Source organism: Rhinichthys klamathensis, unplaced genomic scaffold (genome assembly GCF_029890125.1).
Source record: "Rhinichthys klamathensis goyatoka isolate OS25496 unplaced genomic scaffold, OSU_Roscu_1.1 h1tg000484l_1, whole genome shotgun sequence".
Taxonomy (NCBI): domain Eukaryota; kingdom Metazoa; phylum Chordata; class Actinopteri; order Cypriniformes; family Leuciscidae; genus Rhinichthys; species Rhinichthys klamathensis.
The window spans coordinates 317124-334718 of record NW_026606971.1 but is presented as its reverse complement, the minus strand read 5'-3'; the positions used below and the strand labels follow the sequence as shown (position 1 = coordinate 334718).

At 37.2% G+C, this 17595-nt stretch overlaps 1 protein-coding gene across 1 annotated transcript; it reads left to right on the top strand.

The window, feature by feature from the left end:
• Positions 1 to 385: 385 nt before the first annotated feature.
• On the top strand, positions 386 to 15779 carry LOC130072201 (uncharacterized). Its single transcript, XM_056237213.1, has 5 exons — positions 386 to 481; positions 584 to 730; positions 6975 to 7587; positions 8163 to 8345; positions 14185 to 15779. Exons 1-5 carry the CDS (start codon positions 386 to 388, stop codon positions 15777 to 15779), a joined length of 2634 nt encoding a protein of 877 aa, XP_056093188.1.
• The last annotated feature ends 1816 nt before the right edge of the window (positions 15780 to 17595 follow it).

Here is a 17595-nt window from a genome sequence, read left to right as displayed (position 1 = left end):
TACGCCGCAGCCATCACCAAGCGCGAACCATTGACAGTGAATGAAGCGAAGCGAACGCACAGGCCATAGTGTGACGTGCGTAAACCAATGGTGTAAACATAATCATCATAGATGACGCCACAGGTTTTCATTTAAAAGAAAGAACGTAGCGCAGTTCACAATACTTACTATAATATAATTTATATCATTTTATTGCATTTGTATTAGTTGTTTGAAGAGTAAAAGAAAATCGGTCGGTCTTAATGCAAGTTTACAACCGGCAAGTCGGTCGGACTAAAAGGAAAAATAAATAAATAATTGGGTCGGTCCTAAATTGACAGGGTCGGTCAGGTTACGGCAAACAAGAATATTTTTAAGGATGGCCTCATTCAAAAGCGTTATTACGATGCATCAAGCCACCCACTACAGCCGCTTGCAGAGGATACAAGTCGTCAGGATGCAGACCATCAAGGGACACAACCACTTGGGCACCGTGAAGGAAGTGTGCAAGGAACCACGCTCCTACATCATCGAGTCCGACTGAGGGACCTACAGGAGAAATCGTCGTCACATCCTCCCCGTCGCTGAGCCACCACCACGACAGGTCGACCCTGCAGACTTTGATCGTCAGTATGCCGATCCAGCTGCACCAGACAGTCCCCCATTCGCACCACACACACCTCGAGAGACCCAGGTAACACCTCGGCCCACCAGTGAGCAGCAGAGACCTGCTGTTCAGTCTCCAACGAAGGTAACAACAGGTAATAAACTGTATGTGACACGCTTAGGTCGCGTCTGCAGGCCTAATCCAAAGTATGAACAATGAATATTTTGTTGCTATGGGCTGCAAACCAAAGACATTTAAGAAAGAAGAAAAGAAAAAAAAGACAATTCTGCAGTAGACTCAATATTTCTGCTTGTAGTGCTTAGCATATAGCCTTGTTATGTTCGGGAAAAAAAAAGAAGAGATCTGCACTTAATTTTATTTTGTTCCAGTGAAATTGTTTTCAGCTACCACTCAATGCACTGAATTCACATACGAATGTTGGAATGTTTTGTATGTTAAAAGTAAAGTTTCACAATAGAAAAAAATAAAAAAATGAAACTGTCATAGTGTTGTAAGTTAATGTCTACACTGTAAAAAAAATGTTTGTTGACATAACTCATTATTTTGTGTTATCTTTTTGCATGTTTTTTTTTAGTTTAACTAACTTATTTCGAAAAGTGTACCTGACAAATTATAAAGTACAATGAACTGATTTAATTTAGTTAAGTAAACTTTGAATCTAAGTTCGGCCAACTAAAGTTAAGTTTTCTAAACTACATCCAATAAGTTCAGCCAACTAAAGTGTTTTTTTGAAAATCGAATTTTAAGCCACCATTATGGTGATGAGTGTTTGCTTTAGTTGGGCTCGTGACCCTTAAACTGTTGACATTAGATTTTATTTGGGAGTTGTTTCTGAGTTATAACTGGCAGATGATCAAAGAGAAAAGGTGATTCCGATGGTGTTGGATATATTTTGACATAATCATCACTTGAGAATTTTTTTGTGATTCTATAGCAAACGTTTTTTAGCATTTTCAATATAGTCCAAAATATTTCTTAAAAGTTTTTCTGATCAAAACACTCTGAAAAATCATTTTATTTAGACACACTAACATCAATAATCAGCCTGTGAATCTCAACAATGGTGGCAATAATAAAGCATGTTGCAGTGTATTTTGGGTGCCACCAATCAAAACTCACTCATGGCTCCCATCATGCATTGCGGTATGAATAAATTATGATCTGAAATGTCTTAGTAATATCCTTTTCCTAATTAAATATTCAGTTTGTCACCATTGTTGAGATTAATACACTGATTCTTTATGTCTGTGCCTAAAAAAAAAAAATGTTTTTTTTAGGCACAAAATGTTTTCTTTTTTTATTATTAAAACAACTTTTAAGAAATCTTTTGGATTGTGTAGAAATTTCTAGATCTTGTACTGTAGAATCACTGTGATGTTGTAATCAACATTATACATTTAAAGTCAGAGATTAGGCTCTAAATGAGTTTTGTGATGTCAAGTGAAGTCAAGTGATGATTATGTCAAAACATAACCAACACCGTCAAATCATCTTTTCTCTTCGATCATCTGGCAGTTATAACTCAAGTACAACAGCCAAAACAAAATATAATGTTAACAGTTTAAGGCTCACGAGACCAACTAAAGCAAACACTAATCGCCATAATGGTGGCTTAAAAAATAGATTTTCTCCTTTGGTGATTCTGCTTGTTAACATCAGGTGTCTTCAATAATGGTCAATCATCACTCAATGAATCACTTAACACTCCCAACTTTAACAAGCCATATAAACTCCCAGGAGAGTACATTTAACACTGGAGTTTTTGCTGTGAATAATTCTGAAAAAAATTATTTTACTAATGTTCATTTGCACTTATGAATTTAATGTATGATTTATTTTTATATTATTAAAATATATTAAGACTATAAACGCTTATTACGAACTAAAAACTCGTCACAATCACTTTCACAATATAAAATGTCACACTTACTCTGTATCAGTGTATTTCTTCTGAAGACACATGTAAGGTCCAACATGGAAAATCATCCGGTTTCCACTGGCTTCTCTCGAAAATTCTCAGAGAAAAAAATGATTCAGCGAATCATCTTGAGCGGTTCATTTTAACGAATCGCTCAAATCCGCCCATTATGGATTAAATTTGACCATGAATAAAAACTAAAGCGGCTAGAATTTTTTTTTGTGTAATTTAATGAATCTGTGCTCATATTGTAAAAACATTGTTGAAGTTGAGGATTTATTTTTGAAGCGGTTTTAAAAGCTTGAAGTTTAGGTTTTAAGACCATACAGTCTACCAGACAGCAAGATAGATAGATAAATTAAGTTTAGTTTAATATCAAAGCATTAGAGTATAATTGAAGTAAAACCTGCAGAAAATGTAGTGCAGTTGTTTCAACTTACATTTATAAGTTAAAATAACAAGTATATTTGTTAATTCAACAGAAAATCTAGTGCAGTTGTTTAAACATAATTTTTTTAGTTAAAATAACAATTTGACTTGTTCATTCAACTTTTAGTCTAGTTGAGAACAAGAAAACTTAAAATTTCTTGTTGTCTGGACAATCTAGTTATCTCTACTCAAAAAAATAAGTTGAAATAGCTAAATTGCTAAAATATTTTTTACAGTGTAGCCTTTTATTCTGTTTGCCGTAGAAGGCACAAACTAAAGAAAGGGGATGTAGATCATTCTGGTGAATGATTATGTTTGCGTACTGTATGAACACTACAAGACACCGTACCGGAGGAAGTGCGCTTGCGCATTAGTTTAGCCTGTCCGGTGTGTACATCTCCCGCCAGGTTGCTAGTATAGTTTGTTGCCTGAGGCTGTATAAGTTCATTATACTCAACAGAGGTTTATGTAATAAACACATCTGGCTTGGATTCAAACCATGGACTCCTCGCTCATTTCTAACCCCCCCCCCCCCCCCCCCCCCATCCCCCCATTTCCATCTAAAATAAAGTTCTGAAAGGTTGAAACTAAGTGTTCGAAAACTCAAAATCTTACAAAAAAAAGTTTTGCAAGATCGAAAAATAAGATTTGCAAGCTTGCAAAATGTAAAAAAATTTAAAATATCTCTGCAAACATTATGTTGTTTTTGAGATTTCCTTCTTCAGAACTGCAACATTTTTTTTACGATGTTGCGCAAACAATTTTTCAGAGTTTCAAATTTGTCAGTGTTCTCCCACTGTATTAGTTTGTTTTCCAGGTTTGAAACCTTGTAAATGGTGATCTGAAAACTGGTGTGCGAATGTGTGAAAAAAAGTTTTGAAACTCTGAAAACAGACTTTTGCAGGCTTGCAAAGGGGTAAAAAAAATTAAATCTCTGCAAACATAATTTTGTTTTTGAGTTTTCCTTCTTCAGAAGTGCAACACTATTTTTTACGGTGTTGTGCAATCATTTTTTCAGAGTTTCGAATTTGTCACTGTTCTCCCAGTGTATAGTTTGTTTTTCAGATTTGAAACCTTGTAAATGGTGATCTGAAAACTGGTGTGCGAATAGGTGAAAAAAAGTTTTGAAACTCTGAAAACTGAGGTTCGAAAGGGCAAAACATTACATTACATTACATGTGCACTCCTATTGCAGACTATTTTTTCAGAGCTGAGTTTACAACACCCAGTTTGCGGAGATACGCCCACACAGTTGCGAGCTTGCGACTCACGTGATTTGTGGCAGCTTTGTCACGCAGTTCTGCTCTGAAACTCTGAAACTCAGACTGAGCGAAAATGAAGCTTCGCAACCTCGCAACTTAAAAAAAAGCCTGGAGGGAGGGCCTTCTGCTCTTGGCCAATGCTTTGCTGTCTGCTGACGTACAGTCCAATCACAAGCCCTATTTACTGGAAAGGTGGGATTGACCGACTGCTCCGCCAATGACGAAAGCGTATGGGATGAATAATATATTCATGCATTCTAGAAACAGAGCAATGAATGCACGCGTGTCACCTGATCAAAAATTGCACATCTTGTTGCATGCACAAGTTCTGAGCTACATTAATACAAAATCGAGGTTTTGTATTAACAACTATATGGCTCTAGTTGTACAAAATGCTGCACATTCATGTGATTCTGGATTTTGCGCACACATTGTATTGTATTAGTTTAAATGTAGTGACGAACATTTGTGAATTTGTCAAATAGATGTGTAGTTGTGCCCACATTAATAATTAGCACCAGGCCTATTCTTTTGTAGTTGTTTGTGTGTGGATTGTGAAATGCTTAAAACCCGCGAAAAGAAAGTCTCAAAATCCAAATGAATCAAATGAGATTGACTCAGAAAAGACGTCAATGAATGCACGCGTGTCACCTGATCCACACATGCACGTCTTCTTTGTTGGATGCGCAAATTATGAAACACTAATACAAAAGAAAACATTTGTATTCACAAAAATGTCTCTATTTGTACAAATTGCAAATCTTGTGCGATGTCCTACTCCTAAACTGCCGAGATAATCACACAAGCGTGCTAGACGTCCACTAATGACACGTCCGATACGCAAACGAATGACTCATTTTAACTATTCACTTTAATGAATAGTTAAAACAACTGACCTGTCCAACGCTGAACTCACGAGACCTCTGAATCGGTGTATAAAAAATCGGTAACACTTATAGATTAGTTAACATTTACTATCAACAAACTGCACTTCTACAGCATTGTTAATATTAATGTAAATATTTAGAGAGTCTGCATAGGCCCACTATATTTGTTGTAGCCATTAAATAAGCGCATTTAGTTTCATTTTTGTTAAAATATTATAATGTTATTTTTTTTCACATTTATGCTGATTATGAAAATTGAACAGCGTGAGTAAGATGGATGCGCAATATATCGGAAGATATGATGGGTCAGACATGATTTTGACCACTAAATTAAGTTTTGTTTTGTAGAAAGCCTTTCTTTAAAGTGAATTTCGTTTTGTATAAATTGTATCTTAATTTTAATCAATTTTTCATCAACCAATTGCCTGGATATATAATAAATAAGAAGCAAATAGCTGACAATATGATCATGGAGGCGCGGGCGCGATTGCATTGCACATGAGCTGGAGCATCTCATTATAAATTTTGCTCATTTAAATAATAGTGTGTGTGTGTGTGTGTGTGTGTATGTATATAGCCTATATACTGTATATATATATATATATATAATTGCGCAGCTCCCCCTGTCAATGATCTAGCACCTCCTCAGCACCTGCGTTAAAAATTATCTGGCGCCGCCCCTGTTGAAAGGCCTTTGGTTGTGGATAATAAAACATTTCTGCAACATTAATCAAGTTCATTGATAATTGTGCTTGCACGTGTTAATCATTTTGATACTATATTTTGATACAGCACTTTGGCCAACAGCTGTTTTTTTAAATGTGCTCTATAAATAAATATGACTGACTATATTCATTCCATACGCTTTCGTCATTGGCGGAGCAGTCGGTCAATCCCACTTTTCCAGTAAATAGGGCTTGTGATTGGACTGTACGTCAGCAGACAGCAAAGCATTGGCCAAGAGCAGAAGGCCCTCCCACCAGGCTTTTTTTTAAGTTGCGAGGTTGCGAAGCTTCATTTTCGCTCAGTCTGAGTTTCAGAGTTTCAGAGCAGAGCTGCGTGACAAAGCTGCCACAAATCACGTGAGTCGCAAGCTCGCAACTGTGTGGGCGTATCTCCGCAAAGTGGGTGTTGTAAACTCAGCTCTGAAAAAATAGTCTGCAATAGGAGTGCACATGTAATGTAATGTAATAAGTTTCGCCCTTTCGAACCTCAGTTTTCAGAGTTTCAAAACTTTTTTTCACACATTCGCACACCAGTTTTCAGATCACCATTTACAAGGTTTCAAACCTGAAAAACAAACTAATACAGTGGGAGAACACTGACAAATTTGAAACTCTGAAAAATTGTTTGCGCAACATCGTAAAAAAAAAATGTTGCAGTTCTGAAGAAGGAAATCTCAAAAACAACATAATGTTTGCAGAGATATTTTTAATTTTTTTTACATTTTGCAAGCTTGCAAATCTTATTTTTTGATCTTGCAAAACTTTTTTTTGTAAGATTTTGAGTTTTCGAACACTTAGTTTCAACCTTTCAGAACTTTATTTTCAGTTTTGAATCATGGCAGGATATTAATCCCATACAACTGCTGACTATGAATTAAACTGAATCCCAAAATAATATTGTTTCAATCATTATCAGAAATCGGTTGGAACTACAATCGAACTTTTTAGGTCATAATAATAATAATAATAGTAATAAAGGAATCAGATGCAATGAAGCACCAGAAAATACAGATCAGCGCAACATGCCTTCAGCCACTCTATTTGAAACAGTCTCCGGTCCTTACAGAAGCATTTTCATGTACTACATGTATTGAAGGAAATGTCGGTGAGATTTTTGATAAATGTGTGTTAATTTTTGTCTTGCAGCACGTTTTAGCTTTAGGCCACATCTTGAAAATGGCAGAAAGGATTGAAGGTCTGAATTTGGTGTTACTGGGAAAAATGGGAGCTGGGAAGAGTGCATCAGGAAACACAATACTGGGAAGAAAAGCTTTTGAATCAAAGGAAAGTTTCACTTCTGTCACACAAGATGTTGCTGTTGAATATGGGTGGGTCTGTGGACGACGGGTCACTGTTTATGATACACCAGGATTATTCAACACAAAGCTCAGTGAAGAGGAGATTCAGCAGATGATAAATGAAAATGTTCTTCAGAGATGTGAATCAGGTCGCTGTGTGTTTCTGCTGGTCATCAAAGCTGACAGATTCACTGGAAAAGAGAGAGAAACTGTGGAGAAGATTGAGAAGCTGTTAGGAGAAGAACGCTTAAAGAAAACCTGGATTCTCTTCACTGGCAGAGATGAACTAGAGGAAGATAACATGTCAATAGATGAATTCGTCTATGAGACTGAATCACTGATGAGACTGGTTCAGAAATATGATCAGAGATACCATGTGTTCAACAACAAGAAGAGAGAACCTAATGGACAAGTTCAAGAGCTGCTTACAAAAATATATTCAACATACCCTGACACAATAGGTGAGATGTTATTATACAAAATATTATGAATATTTGAGACAAATTGTGAAAGTCTAATCTCACTGACTGTCTTTAGAGATTCAAACGCAGCGTCATGGCAAGACAGAGTTACAGTAGAGATATCTCTGTATTATAATGTTATACAGATTGGTTTGTATTTTTATTTTTTTTTCTGCATGACAGGGTAAATGTTTTGCACACTTTCTCCCCAAAAGCTAGTGTTTAAGCTATTTACAGATGTGACAAGAATAAAACATTTATTGTTATGGTATGTAATGTGTCTGGAAAAAGCTGAAATGTAGGACTGTAACAGCTGTATCTCTGTCCAACCACTGTGAGTAAAGTAAGTGTTGAAAAATGATATTCAATTTGTTTTATTTCTTTTTATACAGAAAAAGGAGCAAAACCGAAGCAGGAACGACGGGTTCGAAGCAGGAACACGGGACAAAAACCAAAATGCATTCCTGTCTCCAGTCCCTCTTTCCTACAAGAATCCTTCTTTTTGAGTGCAGATGAAATCACAACACAGGAACTTGGTTTTATTCCAGCATCTTATTTATTTGACATTTTCACAGGTGAGGAGTTAGCAATGGAGATCATGAGAAGTGTTTATATATCCAGTCCTGGACTGTGCGTTTTTCTCATTGCTCTTAGCGTAATTGACAGATTCACTGAACAGGAGCTGCCAATTCCTCAGATCATTGAGATGCTTGGAGAAGAAGTGTTAAAATACTCCATCATTCTCTTCACTCGTGGAGGTCTGTTAGAAAGTTTTAAAGTTTGACTACATTGTGTCAGTGAGATCTGTGTATTAAGATTTCAAACTTTCTAGCTGATTTCAAAGAGTGAAGAGAATGGTGGAGTATTTTAACACTTCTTCACTAAACTTCATCTCAGACATCGTCCTACTCCTCCTCAGAAGCTGCGTCACATCAATTCCGGAGACAGGAGTTGGTTTTGCTTGTTGTCTCTTCACTTGGTGAAATGCAGAGATCAAACTAGCTGCACTACAATTGCCAGCCCTGAACTAAAATCAAGTCACAGAAAATGAATAACACATTCTACGGAGCACCAGAAGGGACTTTGTTAGGCTTGCTGCAGTAGTATGCGTGATTGCGAATTCAAAAGTGAAAGAAAAAGTGAAGAGCGAGCACACATTCAAAAGTGACTTCAATACTGTGCATATTGATTGTGGCTCTCTGAAGCCAGCCAATTATATACAATATAATTACCCAACTATAGAATTGCTAGAGAATGCAAAAGCATTGAAATATATACAGTATTTTATCTCATTTTTTCTACCAACAAGTCCCTTTAGTGGCTCCGTAGAATGAGTCGATATTAGTAAACCCTGCAACTGCTCACAGCAAAATCCCCAGTGTTAAATTAACACTGAAAAGTGTGAATTATATAAACTCTGAGCAGAGTGTTAAATGAACACTGAAGCAGTGTTAAAGTTAATGAGATAATTAAGTGAATAATTGAGTGATGATTGAGCATTATTGAAGACACCTGATGTTAACAAGCAGAATCACTGAAGGAGAAAAGCGGAATTTCTAAGTCACCATTATGGTGATCAGTGTTTGCTTTAGTTGGGCTCTTGACCCTTAATTCATTAACTTTAGATTTTGTTTGGCTGCAGTACATGAGTTATAAATGCCAGATGAACAAATAGAAAAAAAGATGATCTGATGGTGTTGGTTGTGTTTTAACATAATCATTATTTCACAATCATTTGACCTGAATCACTGAACTCATATAGAGCCTAATTTCTGAGTTAGGTTTACTTTATTAATTATAGCATACAATTTTTTAAAGACACACAGAATTCAATAATTAGCCTGTGAATCTCAACAATGGTGACAATTATAAAGCATGTTGCAGTGCATTCTGGGTGCCACCAATCAAAACTCATTCATGGCTCCCATCATGCATTGCTGCATGAATAAATAATGAGCTTATGTTCAGAGGTGATCTGTTTGTCACCATTGCTGAGATTTATATGCTAATTCTTGATGTCTGTGTGTGCCTACATAAAATATTTTTTGGAATTTTTATTTTTTATTAGATCGTTTGGATTTCATTGAAAAGGCTAAAAATGGTATGTTCTAAAATGACAGTGCTGCTAAAATCCACAAGGTAAATTTAACTCAGAATTTATGCTCTTGATGAGTTCAGCGATTCAGGTCAATTAATGATTATGTTAAAACACAACCAACATCAACAGATCACCTTTTCTATTTGTTCATCTGGCTGTTATAACTCGCATACAGCAGCCAAACAAAATCTAAAGTTATTGATTTAAGGGTCAAGAGCCCAACTAAACCAAACACTGATCACCATAATGGTGAAATTCCGGTTTTCTCCTTCAGAGATTCTGCTTGTTAACATCAGGTGTCTTCAATAATGCTCAATCATCACTCAATTATTCACTTAATTATCTCATTAACTTTAACACTGCTTCAGTGTTCATTTAACACTCTGCTCAGAGTTTATATAATTCACACTCTCAGGGTTAATTTAACACTGGGGATTTTGCTGTTGAAATTGACTACATTGTGTCAGTGAGATCTGTGTATTAAGAGTTCAATTTCATTCATAATCAACAGTTGCAGGGTTTAATAATCATCTGTTGGGATGTGACTCATTCAACGGAGCATCTAAAGGGACATGGTGGTGAAAAGATGAGAGGAGAAGAAAATATATATTTCAATTCTTTTGCATCCTCTTGCAAATATATAGTTGGGTAATTATATTGTAAATATTTTGCATGCAGAGAGCCACTATCAATATGTGCAGTATTGAAATCACTTTTGAATGTGTACTTGCTCTTCACTTTTGAATTCATGATCACGCATAGTATCGCATACTACCGCAGCAAGCCTGGCAAAGTCCCTTCTGTGGCTCTGTAAAATGCGTTATTCATTTTCCATTTCTGGCAATTGTAATACAGCTAGTTTGATCTCTGCATTTCACCATTGTGTTCTTGAATTAGGAATAGGCCAACTTATGGCTGCACGATATATCGTTTTAGCATCAATATCATGATGTGTGCATCCGTGATAGTCACATTGCAGGATGTCTGATGTCAAGTATGGGGATCGTAGATCAGGTTCGAAATTTGAGATTTGCGGATTAGTAAACTCGTAAAAACAGTTGGGTATGTTTTAAAGGGGTGGTTAAATGCCCTTTTCACAAGATGTAAAATAAATCTCTGATGTCCCCAGAGTGTGTATGTGAAGTTTTAGCTCAAAATACCCTACAGATATTTTTATATAGCATGTTAAAGGGTCATGAAACCCCCCTCTTTCAGCTCAAGTCTAGCTCACAATCTTTTTGAAAAATGCAACTTAAATGGGCGTGGATGGCTGTGAGAAGGGGTGTGGTAAGGCCATCACTGTCATCGCCAGTATCCCATGCATATCGACTGTCACTAAAAGCAGTGGTAAAACGTGAGGAAATGCCAGATTTTTTTTATAGCTGGCAAAGTTAAAGTCTTATGAAATACGACACTTTATTATTGTCCTTTCAAAAGTAACTGAATGCCCTGCTATATTAGCCTACAGTAATCGTAATTCTATTGAGAACATATTAATGTAGGCTACATGTATAATTATAATGTCATTATAAAATATATAGTTGTTTATAGACACTATAAATACATATATTTGTAAATTATTAATTTGCCGCTTAAAAAAAACGTTCCGTGCATAGCCTAGATCTACGCGCCCCCTGAACCCCCATAATAAAGATGGCTCTGTGGAGGTGGATGACTTCTCATTTTAGACACACACACACACACACACCTCTGATGGGATAGAAAAGTCCTCGGGACTTGGTACCGCATCACTCGCAAGACGCAACCTGCATTGGTTGTCAACAAGGCGAAGTCCACCATTCTCCAATTCTCGAAGCTCTCTCGAGAAAAAATGTTTGCGGCACACACGTTTAGATGTGTCCGTGGTTGATGGAAAACCAACCGCCCGGAGCCAGAGTCTAGCCCGGGCAGCATCGCGGGGAAACACATTCAACCCAATTGGACTTTTGCACCACGAAAACAAAAACTTGCGTGCGTCCCGTGATTGCCTCTCTCATCTACTGCGCGATATCACAGTTTGACATGTCTGTCATTGGAAAGATCCACGCGGTGTCATGAATAATTAAGAGACAGTGTCTTCTCATAGGATATGAAAACTCAGTCTCATTAATAATTATGAGACACCGATGAGTCATCAACGCACTCACAGTGCACTGCCACGTCACAGCCTGAAGATTTTAAACCCGGAAGACGAAAAAAGCGGAAAAAAACTCAAATTTAACCATTTTAACCCTACTATTAAATCTAACTGATGCTAACATTGTCTTCAATGGTATTCAACACACATACCTCTGTAAAAATCTCAGAAAAATTGGTTTGGGGTTTCATGACCCTTTAAAGTTGTCACTTTTTGAGGGTGAGCACCGTTTTTGTGTCTGTCCCTTTAAATGTAAATGAGTTGCTGTTCCTGACACAGAGGGCGGAGCTTCAACAGCTTGTGTCTTTTTACCTCACACACACTGAAAATTTAAAAAACTTTTAAAACCTTTTATGTTCAAACCGGAGTCTGAAAGATGGAGAGACTCAGGAAGAAGTGACAATGTGTAGACAACATTTCTGAATGGTTAGTTGATGAATTTATGTTGCTTATGTTTCATTATCTTCTAGTCATTGATTAGCATATTCGTGTTCAGGGGGCGGGGTTTATGTAAATTCTAGCGTTGGTGATGTCACTAACCCGGGAGAAATGTTGTGTAGTCACTACCAGCCGCTTGTTGTAGTCCTTTAAAAGCAATGTCTTTAAAAGAAAATATCTTCATTTGCTTTGAACTTTGAGCGTTGTAACTTTGCAGATGTTGTTTATCCCCAAACAGCAACATTAACTAAAGTTAGAAAAGTAAAATAATAATCAACCACCCCTTTAAGTGAACGTAACATTTAAAGTCCTCCTGTAGTCAATAATTGTATCCCTTAAGACTCATCTTTGATCACCAAATTTATTTAAATGTTTTTTCCTTGAAGAAAAAATACTTCATGCCTTAAAATAGCTCAAATGTAACTCTACAACCTTGCCTCATTTAGTATACACTGTTCTATGAATATGCAAATAAGCCCAGCCTCCACTCACTCACAGCATCTCAGAGATCCACTCGTTGACGATCACACATTGATCTGATCCGAAACACCAGCGATTTCAAACTGTGTTTTTGAGACTGTCTTTGGTTCACTGCAGTTTTAAGGAGAAAATACTCAGCAATGGTGTCGACTTATGAACTTGGTTTGTCTTAAAGCATATTAAAAACACCACATAGACATAAACAACAATTAAAATTTTTGATTTTCAAAAGCTTGATTTTCACCACAGGAGGACTTTAAGAATAAAAACGGATGTGTATAATTTTATTGTTTATTAAATTATTTATAATTTTTAAACTTAACTCAGAAATTCGGTTTAATATAAGTTCAGTGACTCAGGTCAAATGATTGTGAAATAATGATTATGTTAAAACACAACCAACACCATCAGATGACCTTTGTTTATTGTTCATCCGGCTGTTATAACTCATGTACAGCAACCAAACAAAATCTAAAGTTAATAAGTTAATGGTCAAGAGCCCAACTAAAACACACACTTATCTCCATAATGGTGACTTAAACATTCCGGTTTTCTCCTTCTGAGATTCTGCTTGTTAACATCAGGTGTCTTCAATAATGCTCAATCATCACTCAATTATTCACTTAATTAACTCTTTAGCTCAGAGTTTAATTGGGTCGCTTAAAATGACCAAATTCCATGATGTTGAAGTTACATGAACATATTATGTTTGTTTAACGAAACATAGTTATGTGGAACCAGTGGAACCTGTTTACATAAAAAAGTTAAGTAAAGCCAACATATCATTTTTTTGAGTGTACTGTAATTCTTTGTATGTTGGATTGGAGCAGTCATCCCTTCGTCGGTTACAGTTAGTCCAGAACGCAGCAGCTCGACTTCTAACCGGGACTAAAAAGCGCGACCATATTTCACCAGTCTTAGCCACGCTGCACTGGCTTCCTGTTTGTTTCAGGATTGAATTTAAAATTGTATTAATGGTTTTTAAAATCTTAAATGGGTTGTCACCGTCTTATTTAATGGAGCTCTTACATGTCCATACACCTGTCAGAGCGTTGAGGTCTTGTGATCAGTTGCTTCTCGATGTGCCCAGATCTAGGTTGAAGAATAAAGGTGACAGAGCCTTTGCAGTGGCTGCTCCATACCTCTGGAATAGTTTACCTATTCATGTAAGGAAAGCTCGGACCATTGTAACATTCAAGTCCTTGCTTAAGACCCATTATTATGCCTTGGGTTTCAATTCAAGTTGAGCTTTGATATCTTGACCTATTGTTGCTTATTTTTATTGTATATTGTGTATTGTTTGTGTATTTTTATTTTATTTTATTTTTTTATCTTGAATTTTGTTAAGCACTTTGGTCAATCATGGTTGTTCTTAAACGTGCTATATAAATAAACTTGAACTGAACTGAACTGAACTGAACTGCTTACATTATCTATTGTACAGATGATGAAGAGCTGCTGAGGCCGATTCCAGTCAGACTTCTTGATGAACCAGACACTTCCAGATGGATTGTTCTTCTGGGTAAAACTGGTGTTGGGAAGAGTGCAGCTGGAAACACAATACTGGGACAGAGAGAGTTCAGATCTGAGAGGAGTTTGAGATCAGTAACCTGTGAATGTTCAGATAAACACGCCACTGTTTCAGGCAGATCTGTGACTGTAGTTGATACTCCTGGATTCTTTCACACAGAGATGAAAGATTATGAGTTAATGTCAGAGATAGCGTGGAGTGTTTATTTATTCAGTCCTGGACCGCACGCTTTCATCATTGTGATTAATCTGAGTATGATATTCATTGAACAGGAGCAGCAGATTGCAGAACAGATTAAAACACTGTTTGGTGAAGAAGTGTTAAAATACTCCATCGTTCTCTTCACTCATGGAGATCTGCTAGAAGGAAAGCCCATGAAGAAACTCATTTTAGAGAGCAGTAGATTAAGAGATCTAGTTGATCAGTGTGGAGGCAGATTTCACGTCTTCAACAATAGAGATGTGAATAACAGAGATCAGGTGAATGATCTACTGCAGAAGATTGACACAATGATAGAGCAGAATGGAGGAGGACACTACAGTAATCAGATGCTTAAAGATCCTCTGAGATTCAGACGAGAGAAAGAAGAGAGGAGACAAAGAGAGGAAAAGGAGAGAAAACAACAAGAGAAGAAACTAAGACAAGAGGAGTTTGAGAGAGCAATAAAATACACAGAGGAGAGAATCAGAGCAGAGTTTGAAGGTCCACCAAGATTTTTACAAGAAAGACTTAAAGCAATAAGACTGAGAGAGGAACAATGGGAGAAGATTGAGAGAGAAAGGAGACAGAACACAGGAGTTCTGTACATTGGGTGGTTTGTAGTCCCCGATCAAAAGGGAATAGAAATGATTAGAAAACAAGAGGAGGAACATAGACAAGAGGAGATTGAGAGAGTGATAAAGGAGACAGAGAGGAGAATCAGAGAAGAGTTTGAAGGTCCACCAAGATTTTTACTAGAAAGATTTAAATTAATGAGACTGAGCGAGGAAGCGGAGAAAACACACCGAGAGGAGATTGAGAGAGTGAGAAAGGAGACAGAGAGGAGAGTCAGAGAAGAGATTGAAGGTCCACCAAAATTTTTACTAGAAAGATTTAAATCAATGAGACTGAGCGAGGAAGCGGAGAAAACACACCGAGAGGAGAAACAAAGACAAGAGATTGAGAGAAAGGAGACAGAGGAGAGAGTCAGAGCAGAGTTTCATGGTCCACCAAGATTTTTACAAGAAAGGCTTAAAGCAATGAGACTGAGCGTGGAAGAGAGGATACAACAAGAGGTGGAACGAGAGGAGGAACAACAGGAGCAGTTTGAGAGATTCTTTGACCACCCGTTTACATCAGTGAGACATGGGTACAGACTGCATGATATGAGGGATATGAGAGAGATGGAAATGAGACATATGGAAATCATACGTAAGGAAATGCAGATTGAACTACAAGAGGAGATTGAGAGAGTGATAAAGGAAACGGAGGAGAACATCAGAGCAGAGTTTAAATGTCCACCAAGATGATGATGAGATATACTTCAATCAATGTATCGGAAACATCAAGAGGAAAAACAAAGACACAGTGAGATTGAGTGAGAAAGGAGACAGAAGAGAGTCACCACAGCATTGAACATGAAAGGCCATCAATATTTTTACTAGAAAGACTGACAGAGAGACCGAAGAGGGAATCAGAGCAGAATGCGAACTAGAAGCAAGATTAAGAAGTGAAGAGAAAACAGAATTAGAATGCAGAGTAAACAAATGGAGATGGAGAGAGTGATAAAGGAAACAGGGGAGAAAATCAGAGCAGAGTTTAAATGTCCTCCAAGATGAAGATGAAATGTACTTCAATCAATGAGTCAGAAAGATCAAGAGGAAAAACAGACAAGGTGAGATTGAGTGAGAAATGAGACAGAAGAGAGAGTCAGAGCAGAGTTTGAAGGTCCACCAAGATTTTTACAAGAAAGGCTTAAAGCAATGAGACTGAGCGAGGAAGAGAGGAAACAGTTGGAACGACAGGAGGAACAACGGGAGGAGTTTGAGAGATTCTTTGACCACCCGTTTTCATCAATGAGACATATACATGTATGGACTGCACATGGATATGAGGGATATGAGAGAGATGGAAATGATACGCAAGAAAATGCAGAGAAAACTACAAGAGGAGATTGAGAGAGTGATAAAGGAAACAGAGGAGAACATCAGAGCAGAGTTTAAATGTCCACCAAGATGATGATGAGACGTACTTCAGTCAGAAAGATCAAGAGGAAAAAGACAAGGTAAGATTGAGAGAGTGAGAAAGCAGACAGAAGAGCGTCACAGCAGCATTTAAGAGGCCATCAATATTTTTACTAGAGAGAGAGAGAGAGAGAGAGAGAGAGAGAATGAATCAGAGCAGAATGAGAAGAAGCAAGATTAAGAAGTGATGAGAAAACTAAAGGAGTGTGTCTGTAGTTGATACTCCTGGATTCTTTGACACTCAGATAAAAAAGATGATGATGGAGATAGAGAGAAGTGTCAGAACAGAATACCTCCCTTACTTGGTCTTCCACGCTTATTTTCAGAGGATACTTCTGAGATAATCAAGATGTGTTAAGAAGACATATTTACACATTGTTAATGTACTGATGATACTGAGGTCCTTTTAGGGGCTCCGTATATGTAATAGATTTGGTCTAAAAAATGACAGAAATGGCCCAATAAAAGAATGACAATTGCACTTATCATGATTGTACTTCATTTCAATATGTTTCTCGTGAGCACATGAAAGTCTGTATATTTGTATTTTTGCAAAGGTCCCATTAGGGGCTCCGTACTTCGCCAGCAACATAAACCAAATATAAAAAAACTAAAGAAAAACAGCCAGAGGTGAAAAACAATATAGACTTGTTCTGAAAGCAAATTATAATGTTGTTACATTGCAGTCTTTGGAGGACACTTCAGTTACTTGACACTGTTCAAAATTGATATTACCGACTGTGGCTTCAGCGAGGTCTGCACTGGGAGAGAGATAGTGGTCAAGTGCATAATGACACACACTTGTGTCCCGTTTCAGTAATTGGCCCGGAGAGATTGCTTAAAGCCACTGAGGAACAGTGGCTGAGGAGAGAGGAGACAGACTGAGGATGCTCCGGAGAGCTCGAGAAGATTTTGGGTTTAAAGTGTAAAGAGTTTATGTGCAGCACGTGTCTTAATGTTAAATTTGTGCCAAAAGCAACCTCAGTAATGCCGACCCTGACTTCTACCTTCCTTCATACGACTTTTATCACACCGACCATTTCAAGTGAAACCCAAGTACTGCTAAAAAAAAATATCAGAAGCATAAATGTTTGGATGTGGT